General features: G+C 30.6%; 2 protein-coding genes across 3 annotated transcripts; both read left to right on the forward strand.

Annotated features, from left to right (window-relative positions):
* The first annotated feature begins 3982 nt into the window (after window positions 1–3982).
* Window positions 3983–9275, forward strand: LOC114195068. The gene is made up of 9 exons (XM_028085462.1): window positions 3983–4084; window positions 4649–6664; window positions 6820–6937; window positions 7064–7149; window positions 7628–7872; window positions 8304–8390; window positions 8515–8614; window positions 8802–9009; window positions 9118–9275. The coding sequence occupies exons 1-9, from the start codon at window positions 3992–3994 to the stop codon at window positions 9273–9275; spliced, it is 3111 nt and encodes a 1036-aa protein (XP_027941263.1). The 5' UTR covers window positions 3983–3991.
* A 12704-nt stretch (window positions 9276–21979) lies between these two features.
* LOC114193361 (protein PMR5-like) lies at window positions 21980–26396 on the forward strand. Of its 2 annotated transcripts, XM_028083122.1 has the most exons (5): window positions 21993–22456; window positions 22715–22886; window positions 23538–23716; window positions 23898–24056; window positions 25807–26348. In XM_028083122.1, exons 1-5 carry the CDS (start codon window positions 22110–22112, stop codon window positions 26141–26143), a joined length of 1194 nt encoding a protein of 397 aa, XP_027938923.1. In that variant the 5' UTR covers window positions 21993–22109; the 3' UTR covers window positions 26144–26348. The 2 variants fall into 2 exon arrangements, with proteins under 2 accessions (XP_027938924.1, XP_027938923.1); XM_028083123.1 differs by lacking the exon at window positions 23898–24056 and having other exon boundaries at window positions 21980–22456; window positions 25807–26396.

Here is a 26396-nt window from a genome sequence, read left to right on the forward strand (position 1 = left end):
ATACAAGTTTAGATGCACTTATAAATTATGAGAAACCAACAGTTTGTGAAATTACTCTGTAACTTAATAAGTCCTTGAATGTGTATATATATTATGTCAACATGGTTACTTTTCCTATGGATAATTGTACTGATATATTATATACTTTGAGTTATCTCTTTTTGGTTATTTTTGGTTATTGACTATGGAATGTCTAGTTTTTATTAATTTTATTTTATCAAAGATGGGGTGTTAAATTAATTAACCGTGCCGTCATGCTAATTTGGGTGTTACAATTACCACAAATAACTAAGATTTTGAACTTGTTAAAAAAATTATTTCCTTTTTAGTAAATATTAAATATTTTAATTGGAATATATTGAAAGAATTTATATTACGATCCAATTATAAGCTGTCTTGAAAGATTTGCTTTGGTGGTTGCTTTAAAAATAATTTAATTTTAATTCATCATCAATAATCATATTTTTATACGGTAAAAATCATTTTAAATATGACTTTTAAAATAATAATTACGAAATTAATAATCTTACTAAACACAATAAAATCATTAATATAATCCTTAATACATATATTAGTGAACTTTTTATTGAAAATTACTGAATATTGCAATTTTTAAATTCTTTTAATTATTTCCTTTTTGGTAAATATTAAAAAATTTAGTTGTAAAACATTCAAAAACTGTATATCACTATCTAAAGTCGAAATTCCTTAAAATAATCCAACTTTAATATATGATAAGGAATTGCTTCTATGGGTATTAAGCGAGAAAACGTAAATGTTAAACTAAGAATTATATTTATTTTTAAATTATATTTTAATATTATAAGTAGAAAATTAAATAATTTTCTTATTTATATCTCTTCATTTATTATATTCTTAAAACTTTTTCTCTAACTTGTTATCTCTTAGCATTTCAAGAGGTTTTCTTCCTATTCTTTCTTTCAGCTTTCAAAAAATAAATTCTCGAAAAAAATCTTGATCAACTTGTGAGAACTTCATTAGGGGTAAGTTCTTCTTTATTTTCTTTCTTGGACCTCATGTTCTCTCCTCTTTCTTGTTGGCATTGTATTGAAAAATATGTATTTCCTTGCTTGTATCTAGGGTTTGGTGGGGAAACTAATGTCGATCTTAATTTAAATTACTGTATAAATTTAGGAAATTATTTAAATTTGTGTAGAGAATTTTGTACGTTAATGTTAGGTTATGAGGAGTTATATTTTTGGTTTAATTAGTCGGATGGTATTCATTTTCATTCAAATGTCAGTTTGGTGCCCGCTTTTAAAAATACGTCAATCTAGTCCTAACTTTTGAAAAAGTTCCTCAATTAGGTTCCTTTCAGACAAGAATTACTATAGCCGTTAACTTAATTCGTGACTTTTAGCACTAAATTTTGATATAAATATTAATACTTAATTTTGTAAATCATTTTAAATATCAATACCGCTAAAGTTGTAAATAATTTTTTGTTAAAAAGGACCTAATTGAGATAATTTTTTAAAAGTTCAGACTCAATTGGCACCTTTTTAAAAGCGGGTACTAAATTGACATATCTAAATAAAAGTGGGTATCATCTGACTAATTAAACCTAAATTTTTTAACTTTATAAATGTTGATTGATAATATGATTGATCTATGAATTTAATCTATTTGTTATGATAGTTTGTAATTTGATTACTATTAGGTTATCACAAGTTAGACCTTAGAAACCTACTTTTTTTTCTTATTATATTATTTGATTAGCTACATGTTGTGGTGACTATGTTGAACTGGAACTCCACCATATCATGATTGCTTTAACTAAGAATTTGGAAGTATTTGTGTTAAAAAAAAAACAAGTTTAGAAAAAATTGTAAAATGATACCATGTATAACAATTGAATAAGTGATGTTATTGAATCAATATTTTGATTTTAGGTGAAAATTTAGTATATATTATACATAATATTGATTTTCATTTAATTTTTTGAATTTTTTTGCATAATATGTTCAGCAGATCTAAATTCACTTATTCGATGAAAGATAATCTGAAAAAAAAATTATCTAGGCGGATTTCGCTTGAAATTTATCTACAAAGAAGTTAATTTTTTTTAATCAATAACTGAAATAAAATTTCACTCGACAAATTAAAAAAAAAATACTGGAATTTTATCAGTTATCATCTTATGTTTTCAATAAGTGTTTTTTATACAGTTTTAATTTATTTTCATAATAATATAGACGTGTTTATAAATTTGATATATTTTATTTTTTAACTGATTTATTTAGTTATAACTAAATATGTTACATAATATCAATTCATGTACACTATTTTGTGAACTATAAGGTAGTTTAGTCCTTAAATGGAAGGAAGATAAAGTAAAAGTATTTCTGCTAATAATATGGAAAAATAAGATTGATATAGTGAATTTAGGAGAGAGGTTGAATGTTTAGTTCTCACTAACAACTAACATTTTTTATAAAAAAAAATTAATTATTTGTTAGTATAAAATATTCAAAGTTAATATAATTTTCAAGTAAATCATTTAAAACACATGAAGATTGATATATTTATTTTAACAAATTAGTGTAGTATAATGTGAGTTACTTATTTGAAGTTAGTTTATTCTTATTAATTGGTTTATTTAGTTTTTAAAGATTATGATAACAATGTAGTTGAAAAGACAATATTTTAATTACAGAGAAACATTTAGCGTTATATTGAAAGGTTGTATAGATGTAGAAATATGTAAATTTTTGTTTAATTGTTTTGTAATATTTATATTTTATACAACTGTCTTATTTTATTTCCACTAATAGTAACAAAAATCATTACATATATTATCAATGCTAAGAATTTTAGATGGCGAATTTGAGTTCTCAATAGATGTTAATTAAAATCTAGTTAAAAATTATTGACCTGTGTAATTGACTTTTACAAAATCAATATTTTATAAGTTATATTTAAAGTGAGACATATCCTAATTAAGATTCTAAGAAGATAAAAGATGAGTTTGTTCTTTTATACCTAAATTCCTTTTTTCTATACTTCTTAATGCACTAGTTCATAATTTCAATTATCTTTATTTCCCTAATTAGTCGTATAAGGACACTAGTTAGTAAAACTTGAAGAAATTCTTAATTATGTAAAGTATAAAAAATAAGCACCCACTAGTAAATAAATGACATTTATAACCATATATGCACTAAACAAAAATATAAACAAACAAAATACTTAATCTTTTATTTATTACCTCATCTCTCTTAACGATATCACGACAAATATGCATAACTACTTCAACATAGGCAATATTTTAATCCACTCAAACCTCCAATCACTTTTTATTTTCATTCTGGTGTTCAACTCATTTAATTTTCTTATAGATAAATCAACGCTTTAATCGAATATATTTTATTTATTTTATTATAATAACAATAGAATTCAGTGAATTAGTTTAATGTATAAAAATACTTTTCTTTGGCCTCAAGTACATATAAGATTATAGTAGGATCCATTCCTAGGCAGATATCGCCCACACGGTGCACCCTCCCGCACTAGACCGCTAACTATCTAACTCCTTCCCCATCAATAGAATACCGGTTAAGAGTGTGAAGAATAGAGTGAGGACGGAACCACGTTCTCTAAGTGGTTTCGTGAGTCCCGTCATTCATTAGTGCCAGCTTGGACCAATGAGAATGGAGGACACAGAGTGAGCACGAAACAGGAGATTCTCGTTAGCGGTTCCAGTTCTATATTGTGGGAAAGTGATCACAGTTACACAGAATAACACACAACATAACAAAACACAACAGTGAGAACCAAAGAAGAACTGAAGTGAGTGTTTTTTCCTTTTCCCATAAAGAACCATGGAGGATGGTGAGGGAACGATAATTGTTGATTTAACGTAGAGGACTGTTTTGGTGTGGTTTCGTTTGACTTGTTCTCGAGGCTTCTTGGAGAAGGGTGTGGGAGGCATTCTCAGTTGTCTGTCACCATGTCTCAGGATCATTCTCCCATGGATGTTGATGGTGGTGAGAAGTGTTATGAGAGCACTAAACGTAAGAGAGGGTCCAGGAAAAAAAAGCTTCTTGTCAACGACAGAGTCGAGGTAATGCCACGTCTGAATCTTCTCTTTTGTTTTTTTGTAATGACAATCTTTATAGTTTATGGATTTCTGGCTCTTCCTTTGATGATGAGTTGCTCTGTTCTTTGTTCTTGGTATGTCGATTGTCGAGCGGTCTGCGTTTTCATGGGTTTTGTTTTGTTTTTATGTTTTTGTTTATCTTTATGATCCTTTTGATGTTCTGTTGTCGATTTTCGGTTTTGATACGTTTACACGATTCTACACTCTCCAAATTGTTGGTTTCTTGGTTGAACCCTCGTTCACGGTTTTCTTTGAATTCTCATGAACCGTTCATGCAAATGGTGAAAATCGAAACGAGGCACATTTCATGGTAACATCACGTGGAGTCAATGTTATTTGGAAGTCCTCGGAATTTTTTTCTCATTGCCATTGTGTGAGAGTCCTGGTATTTTTTTTTTCTCATTGTCTCTTGTGTGTTTGAATTACTACTCTGTTATAAACGTGAATGCGGTGATAGCTTCATCTGAAATTTGCAGTTCAAGAAATTAAACTTTCTATCTTTTTAATCTGATTTTATTTTATTTTCAGGTAAAAAGCGTGGAAGAGGGTTTTCTGGGTTCATGGCACCCGGGGACGGTGGTCCGTTGCGAGAAGCAGAAGCGTTATGTAAAATATGACAATATTCTAGATGATGATGAATCAGATTACCTTGTGGATGGGGTGTGTGTTTCAGCTGTTTTGGATGGTCACAGTTCTTCCGATTTTAGCAATGAACAAGGATTCATCAGACCTTTGCCTCCTCCGTTTGAGTTTGGGGAGAGGGACCTTCCGTTTGGTCTGTGTGTTGATGTAAATTATCAAGAAGGCTGGTGGGAAGGAGTTATATTTGATCACTGCAATGGAATGGGGGAGAGGAGCGTGCTCTTCCCAGATTTGGGCGATGAAATGAAGGTAGGAACTCATCAATTGCGGATAACTCAGGATTGGGATGAAGCTACTGAGAATTGGGAGCCACGAGGGAAGTGGGTGTTCCTTGAAGTAGTTCAGGAGTGTGAAAAGGAATCCTTTGTTGCAGTTTCAGTGAAGCAAATATGGTATGATATAAGGACTAGGGAGGATTTTGACAACATAAAACATTGGACTTGTAATGATAAGGATTTGTGGAGAGCCCTTGTAGAGGAGGTGGTTGGTGACTACTATGTTCTCACACTGGAAGAAGTTTTCCCTGCTTTAAACCTTCCTGAGGATTTCCTGAAAGAAACACCAGAACTGAACTCAGTTGAACCTACTGACAACATTCACTGTGATGCTGCACACACTAATGCATTTGGTTCTGACACTGGAGTTTCTGATAGCCCTATGGAAAAAAGTGATAGCATCATTTGCTTTAAAGAGGAATACGATAGAGATCCTTTGATGGATGGGGCATCAGAGAAGAAAATTATTGTGCAGGAGGAACCTGTATCTGCTGTTCAGGAGATCATGACTGGTGCTGGTGAAATAAAGCAGAATGGTAGTTGTTGCTCAAAGAAGAGAAAACGCAGAAGCTCAGTGTCCGTTAGTTGGAAACCTGTGGCACTGACCAAGGTTGAATTCTGTCCTGATGTTGTTAACCAGTATTTACTTGGATGTGGTAGCAAGACCATTAGGGAACTTTTGAAGATTAAGGTATGGAAGCATCTAGCATATCTTGGATGGAAAATTGAGTGGACAGAAGATAGGCATCATCCTGGAAGAGGACGCTACAGGTACATGTCACCTGATGCACAGGACGAGAAGCTTTACTATTCAATTATTCAAGTTTTGACACATATGCAATTGAAGTCCAACGTGAACACTATGCATCCCCAAGTTGACCAAAGTAGGATCGGTTCTGCAAATGGCTCTAACAATTCACTTTTGCTTTCAGACCAGGATCTAGATGTTTGTCCTCCAAAGGGAAGTGTTGGGCATGTTGATAGTGATGATCTATCGCAAACCTTGTCCCAATTTCTTCGAAAAAAGCCTGAATTGCGTAGTGCTTCACCAGCAAATGTATCAACTGAGAATAGAAAACATAAACACTCCAGGAATTCAAAGGCCATCATGCCAAAGTGTGACAGGAAAGGGTCACGACGACCACGACCAGAATGTCTAAGATCAAGCAAAAGGGTGCTGTCTGCTCCAACTGTGTCACAACAACGACCTCAAAATGTTCTGTCTTGGTTAATAGATAGGGAGATACTGATGCCAAGATGTAAGGTCTATTACTGGGAAGAAGGAGGAAGTAACACTGATTCAGCTCAGGGGAGGGTTACTTATGATGGGATTAAGTGTAGCTGTTGCCAGAAAATATATGGTATTCGGGGCTTTGTAAATCATGCTGGTGGAAGTGGTGAGTGCAAGCCTGCTGCCAGCATATTTTTGAAGGATGGTAGGTCACTCTTAGATTGCATGATAGAAGCAATGCACGATGATAGAACAAGGGAAGATATGAACAAACCATGCAATGATCTGTTGAGAGGAGAGAATGACGACATTTGTTCTGTCTGTCAATATGGTGGTGAACTTATTTTATGCGACCAATGTCCATCCGCATTTCATTGGACATGTCTTGGTTTGAATGTATGTTAACTGTTTTTCTTTTCAATCATGCCAATTAACTGCTATCTTAGTGTTCTATTTCCTCTCCTTTTTCTAATTTCTGGTTACTGCAATTCATTACTTTCATATATGAATAACTGGTCTTGCATTTGGCTGATTTTCCTCTACATGTGTAGGATATCCCTCATGGTGACTGGTTTTGCCCATCATGTTGTTGTGCGATTTGCAGCCAAATCAAAACAGAAGGGTCTGAGAATGTACCTTTTCTTACTTGCATTCAATGTGAACGTAAATGTAAGTTGATTTGCATATTTGGTTCAAAATTTCCAAAATTCCTTTCTTAAGTTTTGTTCTTGTGGATGACGGTAAATGTTGATCAATAGTGTAATGTTTATACTATCTTTTGTCAACTCTATGTAGACCACGTTGGATGCTTGAAAAATAGAGAAAAGGATAAGTCAAGAAGATATATGGAAAATTGGTTGTGTGGAGAAGAGTGTGAACAGGTACATCAAATCCACCTCTTTTTTCTTCTATAATTAGGAGAAATTTAATCTTAATCTGCATGGAATTAATTAATCTTCTTTATCTCCTTTCAGGCTTTCTTTTCTTTCCTTTTCTGCTTTTCTATTTATTGTGGTTTTACATTCATTGAAAGCATCACCCTATTTATATAAAAACAAAATTGAATTGTTGTCGATTCTTCCCCATATGTAATTCTGGTTAACATTTCAACATGAGATTTTGTTTGAACTGATGATTTCTTGTCCAAGAGTGAGTTCTTTATCAGGTCACGTGTGCTTTAGTATATAGTTTGCATTTTAATAGCTAATTAGGCTGTCAACAATGGAAGATTTACAGGATGTGTATGTGTTGTTAAGACGGTATGTCTTAAGACATGGCAAGAAGAACACAGTTATATTTAAGGCTCGGTGTCTTCATTATATACTGCTATTAACATTCATTTTTGTATATTTGTTGCAGATATATGCAGGCCTACAAAGTCTATTAGGAAAGCCACTTATTGTGGGTCCGAACAATCTAACTTGGACACTGGAGAAGCTTAACAACTCTGAGAGTTCTGATGTTGGCAGTTCTCTGAATGACTTATTGGCAGAGAAATACAGCAAACTCAGTGTTGCACTTTCGGTGATGCATGAGTGTTTTGATCCCCTAAAGAACCCTTTCACTGGTAGAGATATCATTGATGATGTTATATTCAACTCTAGGTCTGACATTCTTATCATTTTATTCATGTTCATTATGTTTAAAAGAATTATGTGCGTATATTGTGTTTGTGTCATGCTCAGTTCTTTCTTGTAGCATCCTGAGTTGAATATGTAAATCTTTGGCTTAGATTCCATTCATCACATTTCTATATTAGCTGCTGGAAGCTTTTTTCAAGAGTAAATAGCAGTGGCTAATTTAGGTATACATAATTTTCAACTAAAATTTCAAGATTTGGTTATCAATGTGAATTAAACAATGCCTTCTGTCCTTGGTCATTGTGGAATTCTCTGCTCATCATTGTGAATAGTTAGCTAGTTTTTGAAGACTAAAGCAAGGATTTACTAATGGATTTGTTCATTACATTGTTTATGTTCATGATTTGTTATATCCTCAGAGTCAGTGTCTGATATCTGTATTTGGAAATTTGTAGGTCTGAGCTCAATCGATTGAATTTCCAGGGTTTCTACATTGTACTTCTGGAGCAAAATGAAGAATTGATTAGTGTAGCAACTATTAGGTGAGTGAAGGATTGTGCTACTACTAAGTATGAAGCAGTGATTTTTCATGAAATGGAATTGCATTTTTGCAGTTTTTATACTTGGTCTTTTCATGGTCTTCTGACGTGCCATTTCATTTTATAGGGTGTTTGGACAGAAAGTAGCTGAGGTACCACTTGTAGGTACCAGAATACAATATCGTCGACTAGGAATGTGTCGCATTTTAATGAATGAGCTTGAAAAGGTAACATAAAAGGCATGCAAATGTATGCTACTCTGCTTATTTCTCTTACAGAAGTTACTATCACTACTGCATTGTTCCGGTTCAAATTAGTAATAGCAGCTATAAAAAAAAGTTCAAATTAATTACAATGTCAGATCTTACATGAAAGTTTAGGATCATTTTCTCACTTGAAATTTTCTTTTATCAGAACCTCATGCAACTGGGAGTGGAGAGGCTAGTTTTGCCTGCTGTTCCTGCTGTGCTAGAAACTTGGACAAAATCTTTTGGCTTTGCACAGATGTCAAATTTCGACAGGTCACAATTCTTGGACTGTGCTTTCCTAGATTTTCAGGAAACTGTCATGTGCCAGAAGTTGCTGACAAGGATTCCCTCACCCCAGTCAGGTGTAACAAGAGGTTTGCACTTGAAAACAGATTTTTGTTGGTTCTTCTTGTTTTATCTATAAAAGAGATATACCATGTTTCTCACTACGTAAACTAAAACTCTGATCTTTCATGTTGCAGAAACTCAACGAAAAGCACACGATGTTTTTACTCTTAGATGTAGAATTGAGTTTGAGAAGTCCAGTTCAGCATCAGAAGTAGACCAAGCTGAAGAGATAGAGAGAAGTAGGATGGATCAGCAAGTGGTGGAGTGTGTTTCAACTCTTCCAACTTCATAATCTGATATTTACAAAGATTTTTATAATGTAGTGATTAGTTGATATTGTGGAAAAGGAGACTAAATAAAATGGAGAAACAAACTCAAATTTGGAATATTGTTTTTCATTTGTTATCATAAACTAGAAGTGTATGATTAAGTGTAAAATTAAGATGTCAAAATACAACTACTTTTTCTTAAGCATAGTGTCTTTGTCAAATCTACACGGATATGGGAAAAGCTCTTATAAGTAGATTTGTTTTCTTCTTATCAAAGTTTTTTTCTACTCTGATGTTTGGTAAAATGATCAACGGTTATAAAATAGGTTTTTCTGTTTTTCTATCCAAAGTTAAAATGTCCCATTGTTTTCTAGTCAACTTAAATTTTTATATTACTTTTTTTGTGATTTTACTATAATAGTGACTTTTAAGACAAGCACACAAAAGGTGGCTAACGTTTTTTTTTTTTTTTTTTTTTGTTGATGAATAAACCGCATTAAATTCATATTAAAGCAAGGAGATTATTGTTAATAAAAGCTTTAATTAGAAATTAAAAGGGTGTATAAAGTTACTATAAAAAGAAATAGTTTACGCAGTTTTTAATTTTGTAGATTTTTTTTCCGTTACAAAATGCCGGAATATCTTTTGTATCGAGGAATATGTTGTAGAATCATAAGCACTTTTATGAAAGATATTTTACAATTTTAATACATTTTTAAGAGTTTATTTTTCTTATGTGCATCTATTGAAACAACAACAAAAATGATCGTAGTTTACTATAATTAATTAATAAAAATAAAAATAAAAGATTAATAAAAAAATAGATGAGTTGATTATTTTTTTAATTTATATAATCTTGTATAAAATGTATTAAATATGATAACAATAATTATCTGTGGGAGTAACTTTAGAATCAATACTAAGGATGATAACGACCTATATTGGTGGTTTACAAAAAAATAAAGTGAGATAGACCGAAAATCTTAACTTATCCTATAGTAACTTACTGAATTTTTATTTTATTTGTTACTGTAATTCGTTATTTTATATATATATATATATATATATATATATATATATATATATAATATTAATACAGTTATTCAAAATAATAACTATAATAATATAAAATATATACAGAATCTAAGAATTTTTTTAAAAAGAAAAAAATTACATCTATAGAACCTTAATAACCCTCATCACTACTCAGCTGTTTCACTGATACCCATTGTAGGAGTATCCTTACATGCACTCTTCTCTACACACAATTAAGTAACCATTGCAAAAGAGACAACCAAACACAAGCAAAACAAAACACACAACATGATACGCTAATGTGAAAAAAGAAATATATGCATAAAAATTTAGATCATACCAAACGCCTCCTATCACAATATAAAACATGTCTATGTTTATAATTAACAAGCAGTTGACACTAAACTTAATTATCCAAATACATGCACTTGACATCAGACTCACTGGTGGTGTGTACCTGTAGTGGTTCCCAAATTTTGCAGAGTTTGACCTCAAGGGATTATCGCCAACCATACACAACGTAAATCCCCTCCGCGTCTAACACCAAACAAGTCCAGTGACTAGGATCTCCTTCTACTCTCACCACATAACTTACTCTATTCTACTCTATACACTAAAAATATCACCACTTAAAATTTCTCTTTAAAATTCCTTCAATACCATAGTATTCTACTTCAATCTACATCAACGAAAATTATAAAATCAAATTATCATCAACCACAGAACTTCCAAAAATAACCAAATTAGGATAACAGGCAAAACAGGGCATCTAGCGTTTAGAGCTCAGCACCATAGAGCCAAAAATGCTCCCAAACCTGCAGCACTAACACTCAACAGTATTTGGGCTACGCTCAGTGCCAAACAACTCAAAACGTAGCGCTCAGATGTGAAACATGCCACTCAATGCCATACCAGATATCAACATTTTCATTTTTGGATTTTTGGACAATCAGGACGGTTTCATAGCTCAAATTGGTACTTCTCCTTTAGGTATTGATCCAAGATGGTTTTTAAATCATAGTAGCTAGTACCAATTTGATCAATGACTAAAATTCCATCTTTCCCCAATTACCACAAAATCAAACAATTAAACATACCCAAATGATTAAACAAAATTCAACATATCACAAGCATATAAACAAAATAGATCTACCACAACAACTTAGTTTAATCATCAAAGCTCAAATCAACCACAAACATGCATCATCAAATTCACGCGGGAAGCCACTAGTTTCCCTTACCCTAAGGGATCAACCCCAAGATTCTAAAACAACAACCATCCTTCAACTCACAGGATACTCTATCTATACATAAAACATCACAAACATGATCAGATCATAACATGATTTGTGATCGACAAAGACTCAAAAAGAAAAATGAAACACATGCAACCATGAGATAGCCACATGTAGGCTGGATCAAACAGAGACAACAAGAATAGGCGAAAATCTAACTTATCACAGACAAAGAAATTGATTGGTTGATCTTGATCAGTCGTAAGGAACAATCCTAGTGTTTCTGATCTTCAGAAAGGCGGACGGATGATGAAAAGACCTAAAGACAAGGAAGAGAGTTCTTAGAAAGAGGTTTTTAAAGAAGTGAAGTTTTTCTAAATAATGAAATTCCTTTGTGAAATTTCTATTTATAGTTAAGCATTTTATTATTAAAATTAATAAGGTTTCATTATTTTAAAACACTCTCACTCTTAAAACATGGTTTTCTAGGTTCTCATATATATATATATATATATATATATATATATATATATATATATACTTATTTAATAAAAAAATTAAATTATAGATTAATTTATAAGTTAAATTATTTTATTGTAATTTATATCTAAAATTTAATTTATAAACTTTAATGATTTAATTTATAATACTATTGTATATTTATACTTTTTAAATAATATAATAACAAACTTAATTTTTTAATTTTAATTTTCAATTTGAAAAAAACAGACGGATGACTAAATTGTCATTATGCTTTATGATTTATTTGATTAATTATTTCAATTAGGATGTCTAGTGTTAGGGTTAAGTGTTTCATTAATTAACTAGGCATTTCATTCCTAGGAGTTTAATTATATTAATTTTTGAGTGTGCGTAGGTTTCCGGCGTTAATTTGTTAAAGTCATATTAGGATGAGTTCCATTAATTAACTAACTACTTAATTGGGACTTTTAATACTAGGAGTTTTACTTTATAATTTTTTATTTTTCATCTTAGCTTTACATCGTGACATTTTTAAAATGAAAATATTGATTACCTTTAAAACTATACAATGAAAATAAAATTTAAAATGACCAATAAAACTAATTCAATGATAAATTTGCATTAAATAGAAAGGCTGTTAGCCTCTCTTTTTGTTATTGAAAAAATAAATAAAGGTTGCAACTTAGTCCTGTTGTCTATTAAAAGAAAAACAGAAAACTTATTATGGTATTTGCATGAGTTTATATTAAAGAAAATGGATTATTATAAATAAAAGCTTCAATTACAAATTAGAAGGAAATGACTTTAAATAATAAAGTGTAATTTAATAAATATAACAAAATATTTTATGAAATTTCTAGTTTTGCAGTTTTTTTTTCTATCAAGTAACTCTTTTTTTTTTCGTTATTACTAGCAAAAAGTATAAATAATGCGTTTATTCAAATTTTTAGAATTTAAATTAATTAATTTATGATTAAATATTTTAATTAAAAGATTATGAGAGGTGAATTCATTAAAATACATTTTATTTATTTTTACTATTAATTTAATGTTATTTAAAATTAAAAGTTGAATGAAATAGTGGTAAAGAGATCGACGATATCTATAATATTATACAAAGATATTTTCCTTGATGTACAGTTTTTTCTTAAATAAAAATAATTATTTTATCGATTTTAACCTTTAAATTGTATATTTTTATTTAATTTTTTAAAATTAAAATAATTATCTACAGTTTTACAGTAAAAAATATTATATTTATTTTAATAAATTAACGTATTTAATATATAAAAGAAATAACTATACGTAAGAATAATATATATATATATATATATATATATATATATATATATATATATATTCTTATGAATAATATTAATAAAAATAAACTAATTTCTTAAAAAAGATTTAATAAATTATTTTTACTCTCTCATTGTGATATTATTTTTTTTCTGTTTCCATATACATTTATTGAAAATTATAAATTTAACTCCATTTAAAATTAGAAAAAACTTAGGCATTTAATTTGATTATTAGAATATCTCATAATATGATACAGAGTTATTAAAAATAGGTCAATTGGTTCGATATTATGGATTTATCCTTTAAAAATTTATTTATTAATGAACTCAAAAAATTTAAGTGTAATTCAATCCGTCACAAACGAATAATCCATCATGAATTGATAAATTAAAAAAATTAACTTAATTAAAAAAAATTACGACTTATTTTTCTTCTATTTATGTTCTAGAGTTTATAGGAGGTGCAAGAAGTAAAAAGTAGGTATAAGAAGAAGCCACGGTCAATTAAGACTGATGTTTTTATTTTTTTTATAGGTATGGATCCAATTACGGGTTTAATCTAAATAAATTAAATTTAATTCATTACGGGTTTAATTTAAATAAATTAAGTTTTTAATAAATTGAATTCATTTTTAATTTTCAGTATCTTACTCGAATCCATAATAAACCAGATTTATTAACGAATTTTAACCGTTCTAATATAATATACTATCATAATTAAGGATATTAAGTTTAGCTATACCTATAAAGTTTAGCTCTAGAGTTCATGGGAGGTGCAAGAAGTAAAAAGGTAGGTATAAGAAGCAACAGTGAATTAAGAGTGATGTTTTTGTTTTTGTATGTGTGGGAATAAATCGAATTTTTAATGAACTGGATTCATTTTTAATTTTTAGTGATCCACTCGAATCCATGATAAACCATATTTATTAACGAATTTTAACCGTTCTAATATAATAATTAAGCATCACTTTATAGATATATTTGGAAATGTGCTTTAGAATCAATTAATTATCTCGTCGTAACTGAAGCAATGCTAAGAGTTTTTAAATTTTGATATGCTTCATGGATTTCGTCAGTTAATAGGAGATTTAGTCAGCAAATTAATGTCTTAGTGTTAGGTTACTAGTTTCATTAATTAATTAATCAAGAATTTTATAAGATAAGGAGTTTAGTTTTATTAGTAATGTTTTAGCTAGTGTTCATAGGTTTCCATATTAATTGATAATTAGGGTTACGGAGAGTTTCATTAACTGATGGGATTTTTAATCCTAGGAGTTTTACTTTATTATTAATGTTTTGTGTGCATTAATCAACTACCAACATTCTCTGAAATGCAAGAACGTTATTTTGTTTAAATATATTTAAAAGATATTTAAATTACGATTTAAATAAATAAAGTATATATAGTATCTATTTCAAAGAAGTAAATTATTATAAATTAAATTAAATAAATGAAAATAGAATCAGATGTGATTTAACATAAAAACTAATAATATAAATTAAAAAAATTAATGATATAATCTTTTTAATATAAATATTTAATGTTGGTAACTTATGTGTCACAAAGAACAATAAATGTTATCTGTTCTTAATTACAAAATTTAAAAAACTAAAAAATTATAATTCTTGTTGAGTCTTACTAGCCACACAGAATGAAAATGTCTACTTCCTTCATTCACCTTCCTTTAATATTTTTAAGAAAAAACAGCTACTGTTTTTTCTTGTTGTAATTTAATATATGAGTTTATAAAAAAAAATAGTAAAGAAGAACTAAATAAGTAAGGAAATAGTAACAAAAAAATGTTTTTGTTTAACAATACAGGAAAATCGTTTATATTTTTATTTCAAAATATTTATTATCTTAAGGTGAAATAATATAAAATATAAAAATTCAGAAGTAAAGTATTAAGATATAAATGTAAAAGATTATATGAGAAAAGAATTCATGATTTAATTTTATATATTAACTATCGCAACTAAATTATGTAACAATCCAAAAATTCGAGACAAACATGTAATAATATAATATATAGTGTTTAATTATTATATGGTTCCTACAACATTAACAGTTACGTGTGTCTTTACATTACAATTCTTAATAATAGAACTGAGTTCTTGTAATAGAAACTCAATTTCTAGTTTAACATTTTATTAATAAAATATTTATGTGTTATTTTATTAAACCTTTTATAGTTTCTTCAAATTTTATTTTCTTTCTAATACATTTTTCTTGTTCTTTACATTCTAAAAGATATTTCAAAGTACATTAAAATATTAAACTAAATACACTGATACTTCAAAATATGAGTTAGGACTTAATACAATTTTTCATGAATTTATTGTCTTTATAACGTTCTTAGACTAATTTATTCATTTTCTCTATCCAACTTCAATACTAGTATCTCTTTCGGCTCCTATTTCTACTCTCATATATATAAACACCAAATATGCAAAGATAAATTAATTTTCATAAGAATAATCTCAATATCTTTTAATAGGTTACAAATAAACATTTGATATATATAAAATTTTACAAAAGAGGTCAAGGATCAAACATTTGACTACCATAACATATCTAGGCTTTTGCACCTATCATGCATGTTACCAAAATCCTTCATTGATGTTCAATCACTCAAGACCAAGGTTTCCAAACCAAGTCATGACAGAGTTAACCTCATTAGCTCCTAAGTATGATCTATTTCATATCATACCATCTGCCATGTGAAACCTCCTTCAACTCACACCACTTAAATGTTGTACTTTATGTAAGTTAGACACTAGTTGAATCAGGATAGTCTCATCACCTAAACTCCCCTTTAATACACTAGACACACTACACTGTAATTTTTTCCTTGAAAATAGCTAATAAGGCTCAAACTTCACATTATCAAACCAAACAAGTTCACTCAATTATATATTTACAAACATAACTCAATACAATCATCATTACAAGTTGTGATATGACAAGAGAAACTATAATAAATTATAAGTCACTTCTAAAAAGTAAATATTTCATCGAGTTACTACTTGACACCAATTAACCACTAGAGCTCAACGGCACATAACCGCTCAGAGGTAGTGAAACAAAGGTTATACTTTCCAAAATCCCTGTAGTGGCGCCCAACGCTAGGGCCCTCACACATAATGATTCCCACGAATACAAAAAAATAATATTCATATGCTATATAATTTTCTACTCTCAAAACATATTATTCATTCAGTTAAGTTGTACAATTCATTATCATACTAATTCCACACCATTCTCTAATTTCTTTCTCTACTATAAAGATTACATAATGCTATTCCAAATCATAGATAATGTTACAACACACATATCAGTCTCATTTATAAAAATTCATCACCACAATCTCTTTTTTCAGTGTTGTAGACATTGCACTCATTTAAGTTGCATCATGCATTGTTCTTTTCATTAGTTATGGGTAACCATTTAATTCAAAGTCCCAAATCTCTAAATACAAAAGACCGTGTTGAATAAACATGTCTTCCATCATGAAGACACTGTCTTTCTCAATTTCACGTCAATTTCACGTCGTCACATTTTCTCACCAAACTTTCATCATTTATAAGTCATTATGCAACTCTAGTACAACATTCCAACATCAACACTATGTTTCATTCACATTTATTCAATTTTCATCAACAAATTAATTCCATTGCCTCAATGATAGTTTATCATAATAGTCTATCAACAATATTTTCTACTCATAAATTCACATAACAACAAGAACAAATTAAACATTCTAATCAATCATTTTTGCAAAATTTTCAATCTTGTTTTTACCCACCCATACCCGTAGCAAGATACACCCAAAACTCAAAACCCCCAAATTTTGATTCAAATCCTTGACTTCACAACACAAGACAATGTTTTTATTTGTTCAAATCAATTTTAGAAACAAAACTTTTAATTGCATACCTTTAAAGAGCTACCACTGTTCTTCTTGAGCACCATCACACACAACATAAGTTTGTCCTATAACACAATCAACCCTAGCGATGACCAGTTTGAAATTTCATGACCATAATTAGATGAGAATTCACCTAGGGTACCAGGGAACCACATGCAAACCCATAAAATTTGCATGCACCAAGAAATCAAATTGGTTCTCAAAAAGGGCAAAATTCCTTACCACTATAGATTGAAATGTTAAAAGTTCTTAGGATAGCTTTTCCCCCAAGTTTGCTCCAATGGCTTCCACTCATTAAGAAAAAAAATGAGGGAGAATGATATATGACTATCCCTTGATCCAATACAAGAAGAACTTGAGGAGGAACCATTGTAATTCAAAGGACCTATGACAAGGTCAAAGAGTAAAAGCTTCGAAGAAGAAATCTCCTTAAGGCTCATGATGCTCCATGCAACTGGGAACTCAAAGGAAATAAATATCATGGTTTGAAGCACACCAGAAGAATAATTTGGCACTTAAATAGTGTTTTTAATTTCTCTTTTAACTAGTTAAGCAACTTGATTTGTTGGGCGAGTGTTTATTTCTGAGTTATTACAGTTTGTAACTATCGTTGGCGAACAACATTCAGTGGGCAATGAGTCGCTTGGTGAGTTCATCTCATTGGGCAAAGAATCCATTGTCTGCAACTGAATTTTGTGTTATTTTTGCGACTCAATGTCTTTGGGATTTCTTTTAGGGTTTCTTAGGTTGCTTAACATTTGAGGTCTATATAAACTTGCACCAAAGACGGGTGTAAACACCTTTGATTTATATGAAATTGGTTTTCATTAAAGACAAGATTCTCTTAGTTCATTTTTAGAACATTGATTCTTATCAAAGATTGCGATCTTTGTTTCAAATCTTCCTTGACTTATCAATCTTCTAGATTGTGGCGTCTCCATCTCTCTCTTAATTATGCTTTCTTCTCTAATTTTCTTTGTTTAACTTCCACAAGGAATCAAATCTAGAAACGATTGTACTCTTTCCTAGATATGTTTGTATTAGAGAAAGGTAAATTTCCGAGGAGGTAAGGATGAAGGAGAAGGGATTCAAAATAGAGGAAAAATAGAATGGGTTTTAGTCGTTCACACCTCTTTGCTTTGATTCTTGGCTTTTAAAAATTTTTCTTACATTTTTTGTAACATCAAAGAACATATTGTTTCTCTCACTTTATACATACATATACATACATACAAACACACACACAGAAAGGCACCCACACAGACAAACAAACAAACACATAGACACACACACACACAAAGACACACACACACATAGATAGATAGACACACGTATATACACAAAGATAGAAACACACACACACACACATAAAGAGAGACACACAGAGATACACACACACACACCCACACCCACACACACTCACTCACACACACACACACACACATATATATATATATATATATATATATATATATATATTGATGATCAAATGTTTGTTATTATGTCTAAGTTATAAATATTTTCATATGATTACCTGAATTGTCCAATATCTATTTATTCATAATCCTAGTCAATCTCGGTGTCACACCCAAATATCAAGTCAATCACTTATCCAACCTTCGTGCATATTCTTGAATCATGAATCTTAATCGTTGTACATATTTCTCGAAGAAAAGAAAATTACGTCCTAAACATTTATTCCCTGAGTCTGAAAACTCAATCAAGAAAAGTACCATTGTAAGAAAATCACTTACTCTTGATAACCATAACTCGTCAACTCATTGACAAACACCAACACCAACAACATCTTCCAACCCACCTCTTATTCCAAATATGCCACCAATACAACCTTAGAGGGATTATTGTATCATTGATATGATGAAGGCAATTGTAAACGAGGTCCTCACAAAGAACGTCTATTTACGCTTCAACTGTTCAATCATTTCAAGGATAGACAAGCCAAATGTGTTAAACAAATCGCAGAACAAGTGTTCATCCATTTTCACAACATGTTTATTGACATGTTCTGCCTACAAGTTTTTGTCATCCCCATTTGTTGGAACCCCATGCCCCCTCAACAGTGATGATTTCTTTCTTTCTTTCCTTCTCCTTTTTTATTGATGACAAAAAAAAGGGGGAAAGAAGAAAAGAAAAACAAATGAGAGAACAACTTCAGTCAAATTTTGAAGATTTTAAATTTCTTCAAACATTATTTTTGTCTTCTGTAGTTCGGATTATTGTTTTTCATGGTTTGGCTTGGGTCGACTTTGTCTTAACCCTTGACCTGAGCCAACTTAATTTGACATTTAGTATGATTCAACTCGACTTGACTTTTAATCTGGATTGAAAGTTATTTGGAAGTTCATTACAGTCTTGTAGTAGGGTCAAACCCACTTTAGTCGTGACCCTAACCCAATTTAAGAGGAAACTTTGGATGCTAAAGCTTTTTGAGATCCTTCAGTTAGTGGACCAACAACACAAAAGTTTATTTAATAGTGAGTTGGAACTAGTCCATGAACCTTGAGTCAAATTGACACATATATTTATGAGAAATTTATTCAACTCTAAATTACACACTTTTAAAATATTTTTTAAATGGATAAAATTTACTAATCAAATATATAAATTAAACAAACACTTCAAATTTAAAAAAAAAATTATTTATTTCATTAAAATAATTACTTATTCAAAGAAATAAGTACAAATGTTTATTTCTTGTAATAAGTATAATTGTTTATGAGAAATTAATTTTTCAAAATATATTTTATTTATTTTCTCCTTTTGTTATTTATATTTTCTATTTATTTAATGTTATTAAAAAATAAAAGTTAAATGAAACTACTTAAAAAATTAACGTTATGTACTTTTTATATATATATATATATATATATATATATATATATATATATATATATATATATATATATATATATATATATATATATATATAAAGGATATGGAGAAAGAAAGACCGTTAAATATGACTTTAGTTACTAAATTATTATGCAAATTTTGAATTCGTTTTTGTCTCAAATTTTGAAATAGTTCTTTTAAATTAATTATGTTAATTTTTTTTGATGTATTAAAGAAACATAACATTATTAGATTAAAAGGACTATAATAATTTATTTTAAAAGTTTTTAGACCAAAATACATCAAAATTTTGAGATATAACGAATTTTAATTTTGGAACAAAATTTAGAAAAATACAAATATATATATATATATATATATTAATTTTTTTAAATGACGTAATATACTATTCTTACTCTCTCATTTCAACATTTATTTCCATATTCATTTATTGAAAATTTAGAATTTAACTCCATTCGAACTTAGAGAAAACTTAAGCATTTAATTTGATTATTAGAATATACCATAAACTTATTATCCTAATATCATAGGTATCACTTTGTACATATCTCGGAAATGTGTTTTAAATCAATTAACTGTCTACCCGTCTACCCAGCTGAAGCAATGCCAAGAGTTTTTAAATTTTGTTATGCTTCTTCCATTTCATCAGTTATTAGGAGTTTTGGTCAAGTACAACTAAATTTATTCTTTATTTATCAAGAACAACGGTTTCTTTTAAACTCTTAAACCATTCAATTCTTTTTATGTTTTTAAAATAATTTCCGTTTATTTTCCTTTTCAAAGCTGATAGGTTCATCAAATCAAAATTTTGGTTAAAGTAAAATTTTCTTTTATCTGCCATCTCGTGTTCTTTGATGCATGTGAGGTTTTGTAATCACTCTAATTAGAAAATAAAAATGAATATCTATTATTATAAGTTTATAATAATATGTTTTAGCTTCTTGAATTAGATTTTCTAAAAGTAAGGCAGAGTTTCTAACATTCTCTCTTATGGTTTCCTTTAAATCAGGTCATTTCAAAGTAACAAAATCCAACTTCATTTATTTAACTATAGTTTATTACAAAATGTAACACAGTTTGATTTTTTTGCAATTATTTATTCTCAATGTAGACTAATTTATTAGGATTTTATATTAACTGATGTCAGTGGGGCTATTTTTCGATAGATGTTAGTAAAAATATTAGTTGAAGTTTTTATGTTGTTAGTGTCATGTGATGATAATTTTGTATTTGATTGTAATTGAAATATTCTATCTAAAAAAAGAAATAAAAGTTCAATAAATTGAATTTCTTTATCTAAAAATATATTTGAACAACTAAACAAATTAAAATGAAAGCAATTCAAATTTAATGCATTTTTGAGTTTGTTTAAAATTGTAAATTTTTCCTAGAACCTGACTATTGGAATCCAGTTGACTTAAAACAAGTTTATTTTGAGCTTTATCATTGAGAAAATATTTTGAATTAAAAAACATTAGATTTTGCCTCAATTGAATAAAAAACAATGTGTGTTGATTATGTATCTTTCCCATGCATCAGTATTCTGGCTTCAAATCCTGTACTTTGAGCTGTTATCCATTTTTTGTTCTTCCCATGTGATTTTCCTGTGACAGTCATCATCGTTTTCGAATGTTTGAAAATCATGTTCTAATCATGAAAATATTTACTTCTTCATTTTCAATAGAAATAAAAACATAATTTTTATATTTCAAAATATTGTAATATAATCACACTTTTATGAAAATAAAGCACAAAATGTCCAATATCCAAAGGTGTGACCAAGCATGAAGGTCACAATTTTCCTCTTAATCATTGAAATTTACTGAAGCGCGTAAAAAGGTTGCATTTTGTGACCAGTGCTTCATCCATTTCCAAATTTTCCCAAGATTTTCAGTCAGAACTCAGCCACGTCCCCACTTTTTTTCTATATACATTCGAAAGCAGTTTCCACTTTTGTTTGTGCCTTTCTGCTTTCACCTTTCTTCTGTCCTCTCTATGCAATGGCCCTTCTTGGCTCTCGAAACTCTTGTGCTCTTTTGGCCTCATTCTTGTTTCTTCTTGTCCTTGTTTTTTCCCTTCAATGCCGTTTAGCTTCTTCGGCTGTGGTTTCAGGCATGAAACAGCACAATGACCATGTCAGCCACCACACACCACTGGTTCAAACCAACCAAAGCACTTGTTCATTGTTCGTGGGTGCTTGGGTCCGTGATGAAACTGAAACATACCCTCTTTACCATTCTTCCAGCTGCCCAATCATAGACCCAGAATTCAATTGCCAAATGTACGGTCGTCCTGATTCTGGTTACCTCAGATACCGTTGGAAGCCCCTCAATTGTGAGCTCCCAAGGTACGAACACCAATACTGAAAACAACATCTCGACAAATAAAACGGGTCCTGATATTATAATTTGTCAGTGTTCCTGAAGTTTTTTTGGCTTTAACATAGTCCAATACTATCACGTGATTCATATATGGGATAAGACTTTTTGTTGTTGTTGTTGTTTATGTTTTCTGAGTGGTAGTGTTGTGTTCTTTGATGTAACTGCATTTGTTTGTATGTTAAGCATGATTTGAATGGTTTTATGGCATTAATATGTCATGGTAGGTTCAATGGGGTTGAGTTTCTGCTGAAAATGAAAGGCAAAACCGTGATGTTTGTTGGTGACTCGTTGGGAAGGAACCAATGGCAGTCTTTGATTTGTATGCTATCAGCTGCAGCACCTCGGACACGCACAAAATTGGTCACGGGAGATCCTCTCTCAGTCTTCAGATTCTTGGTGAGTCAGAACAATTTTTTTCATGGCAATACTTGACACTTCCATTCGTTGCAAGATTTAGGTTATGTTTGGCTACAAATACTTACTGAAGAAGAAATAAAAAGACAAAATGACTCAAATATGCAGTCCTACTTATGGTAACTCTCTGGTTTAACCTGTCTAAAGACTGATTTTAACTTATATTTATGTTAATTTTAATGTATAAAAGAAGTTTACAGAAACAAAACTCTTTTGGGGATAAGGCGCATGCGCAGTTTTTTTCTGGATAAGAATCAGGTATTGGTAGGACAATAAGAGGTAAGAACAACAAACTTTTGGCAGCAGTAAATGGTTTTTGTTTTTCCCACTTGGTTAAGTTTCACTAAAAATAATGGTGGCTGGGGTCATATATTTGTAATAGGACAAATAATGTGCTGAAAAGGTGTTTGTGAGAAAGTGTCAATTAGAACAAGGATGTAGCTTTCTATATTAAAATCCCTTTGTGAGGGGACCCGGAGTGTTGTCATGGCATTAAATTTGTCAAGTGGATGCAAACTTCAGCCACATCATCTTCATTCTTTACCCTTACAAGTTAGAATAATACATAGACCATGCAGAGTAAAAATGTATTTTGAGAAAAGGTCCAAATTGGGTTTGATATGGCATATGCAGGATTATGGTGTGAGCATTTCATTTTACAGAGCTCCATATTTGGTGGAGGTGGGTGTGGTCCAAGGAAACAGAATTCTAAAGCTGGAAAAGGTAGATGGGAATGGTGACGCATGGAGGAATGCTGATGTGCTGTCTTTCAACACAGGGCATTGGTGGACTCATCAAGGTTCTCTTAAGGGGTAGGCCCTTTTGTAAGTTTATTCAAGAAAATACTAAACAAAATTAAAAAATAACATGTATATTGACTTTTATAATAGTTATTTATTTCATGTACTTGATTGCATAAATTATTTTACACTAAAATGCATAGAAGTTATTGAGTTAATGGTTAACAGAAATGTTAGCAATAAAACCTTGCAGGTGGGATTATGTAGGATTAAGAGGTAAGTTCTACCCTGATATGGATCGCTTGGCAGCTTTGGAAATGGGTATGAAAACATGGGCTAATTGGGTGGACACTAACATTGATAGAAGCAAAACCAGGGTGTTCTTTCAATCAATTTCTCCCACACACTACAAGTAGGGACCCTCCATCTTTCACTATATATTATCTTTTACTGCTTTCTCTCTCTTGCATTATTTTGTTGAAACAGTGTAACTCAGTATCTGATTTCATATCGATGAAGCATAATAACTAATAAAGTTAAAATATTGAAGATTGATCATTAATCAGAAACATGAAACAAAATTTCTATCTTTTCCCCCCTGGCCCCTAGTCCAACTGCATTTGCATTTGATCTGATGGATTGTATATTTGTATTAAAAGATGAAAATGGGACCCTTCTTTGACCAGTCCTTGACAGCTTGCACATAGATTATTACTAGCAGTTTTCGGTCGAAAAGGTTTTTGCAAGTTGAGTTTTCTGTTTCTTGTGAAGTTGAAATTTGTGGTCTTGTAGGTGCTGTCTCTGTCACAGGTTGGGATTTAAATCGCACTTTTTCATGACATGGAACTAATAATCTACTTAATACCAAAAAGTAAATTATTTACCATTTTATAATAACTGACTATATAGTAGTAGTTCGAAAAATTGCCATCATATTAGCCCCTTAATTTTCACATCATTAATTAAATCATGCTGCGCTTTGCTCTGTTCACAGAGTTTCGGTATTCCTCAATCACATGCTTGTACACTCTCAAAGTCTTATTATTGTACAAAGTTTTTCTGCTAACATTCATCTAAAAATATTATGATACCAAAACTTAAATGGTAGTGTTGGTTGCTCCTCTATTTCCTTTCATCAAGTCTAGTTTATCCAAATTATGCAGAGGTGCTTTTCTTGGGGCCTCAAAGTCATTCATGGTCACATGAGTTTGCTATTGGCTCTTTTATTGCCTATCCACAAAGTTTTTTCTGCTAACAGTATTATGACACCAAACTTAAATAGCAGTCTTATTTGCTCCAATATTATTTCATTTATATCATAATCTATGTTATCCAAACCATGCAAAGGTTCTTTTCTCGGGACCCCAAATTCATTCATGGTCACATGAGTTTGCAATTGGCTCTTTTATTACCTTACCACAACAACCCTGTCAGATTTTGAGAACTTTGATTTTGCTGGTTCTGCAGGATCACCGTGTTGCATGTCCTGGTAGAAAAAAGTGTCGGTGAAATAAAGCATACATGATACACATCCCATTAATAATATCCATACACATGAAAATAGTTCAACAAAACCTTATACTGCTTTCCCCCCACCCCCCAATGAGGTCATTATTTTTATCGGTACATGTCACGCATGATTGTGTTTTGGTCTCTCAAAAGATTGTATCTTGCATTCTCCCATTGTAGAAAACCACAATATCTCGTGATCAATAAATATCCCAAGTAAACAGTTTCAAACAACATACATTTAAATAAGATATGGGCCAAAATAAATGTGCTATACAATCCGATGGGGCAAGACTGTTTCATAGCACATGGAGATGTCCATTGTTCATCCGTGGATGACATCATTGCCACCACATGTTCCAACTAACTTTAGTAGCATTAACCATTTAAGCTTTGACATTGTTAAGGACTGCTAAATACAGTAAAAGGCAAAACAGTGATTTGTGTTTTTGAGTTCATTAAACTGAATGACATGTTTCAATCTTTGAAACTTACATGATCTTCTTGTCTTTGGTAAGAGCATACTTGCCTCTTGAAATAATATCATACAGTGGTGTTGAAGTTATATGTTTTTGATTATTTAGTTTATGATTGTCTCAAAGTTTTGTATGACAAAGTTGAACACAAGTTAACTAGATGGTAATAATATACAGCCCAACTGAATGGAATGTGGGTGGAACAACTGTGATGGCAACAACAAAGAATTGTTATGGTGAAACTGCCCCAATTAGGAGCACAACATACCCTGGAGCATACCCTGAGCAGAAGAGGGTTGTGGATATGGTTGTAAGAGAAATGAAAAACCCTGCATATCTTTTGGACATTACAATGTTATCAGCATTGAGGAAGGATGGTCACCCTTCAGTTTACAGTGGTGAATTAAGTCCTCAGAAGAGGGTTAATCCAAATAGAGCTGATTGCAGCCATTGGTGTCTTCCTGGCCTACCTGATACTTGGAATGAACTATTCTCTACTGCATTACTCCACTAAATTTTACTTTTGCTGGTTAATTAACATGTTCATGTTCATGTTCATGTTCACTCATTGTATTATCTTCAGTAGGTGATGCATTGTTAGAGGGTTGCATGATCGCAACTCGTTGCAATTGTGAAGTTATATGTTAAGGAAAAGTACAAGTTTCTCTGTTGTTATATAATATAAATGTAAAGTGTGAATTATAAGATTATTGTATAAATTCTACCAAAGGTGTTAATTAATGAGTTTCAGTTTTTAGTGTGCATCA

This window comes from Vigna unguiculata, chromosome 8 (genome assembly GCF_004118075.2).
Source record: "Vigna unguiculata cultivar IT97K-499-35 chromosome 8, ASM411807v1, whole genome shotgun sequence".
In the NCBI taxonomy this organism is placed as follows: Eukaryota; Viridiplantae; Streptophyta; class Magnoliopsida; order Fabales; family Fabaceae; genus Vigna; species Vigna unguiculata.

Excerpts from the sequence above, each read along its gene's own strand:
- LOC114195068 (XM_028085462.1), top strand. The coding sequence starts at position 3,992 with ATGGATGTTGATGGTGGTGAGAAGTGTTATGAGAGCACTAAACGTAAG. Across the intron at positions 4,085-4,648 it reads TTGTCAACGACAGAGTCGAG|GTAAAAAGCGTGGAAGAGGG; the intron begins GTAATGCCACGT and ends TTTTATTTTCAG. Across the intron at positions 7,150-7,627 it reads GTGGAGAAGAGTGTGAACAG|ATATATGCAGGCCTACAAAG; the intron begins GTACATCAAATC and ends TATTTGTTGCAG.
- LOC114193361 (XM_028083122.1), top strand. The coding sequence starts at position 22,110 with ATGGCCCTTCTTGGCTCTCGAAACTCTTGTGCTCTTTTGGCCTCATTC. Across the intron at positions 22,457-22,714 it reads CTCAATTGTGAGCTCCCAAG|GTTCAATGGGGTTGAGTTTC; the intron begins GTACGAACACCA and ends ATGTCATGGTAG. Across the intron at positions 22,887-23,537 it reads TCTCAGTCTTCAGATTCTTG|GATTATGGTGTGAGCATTTC; the intron begins GTGAGTCAGAAC and ends TGGCATATGCAG.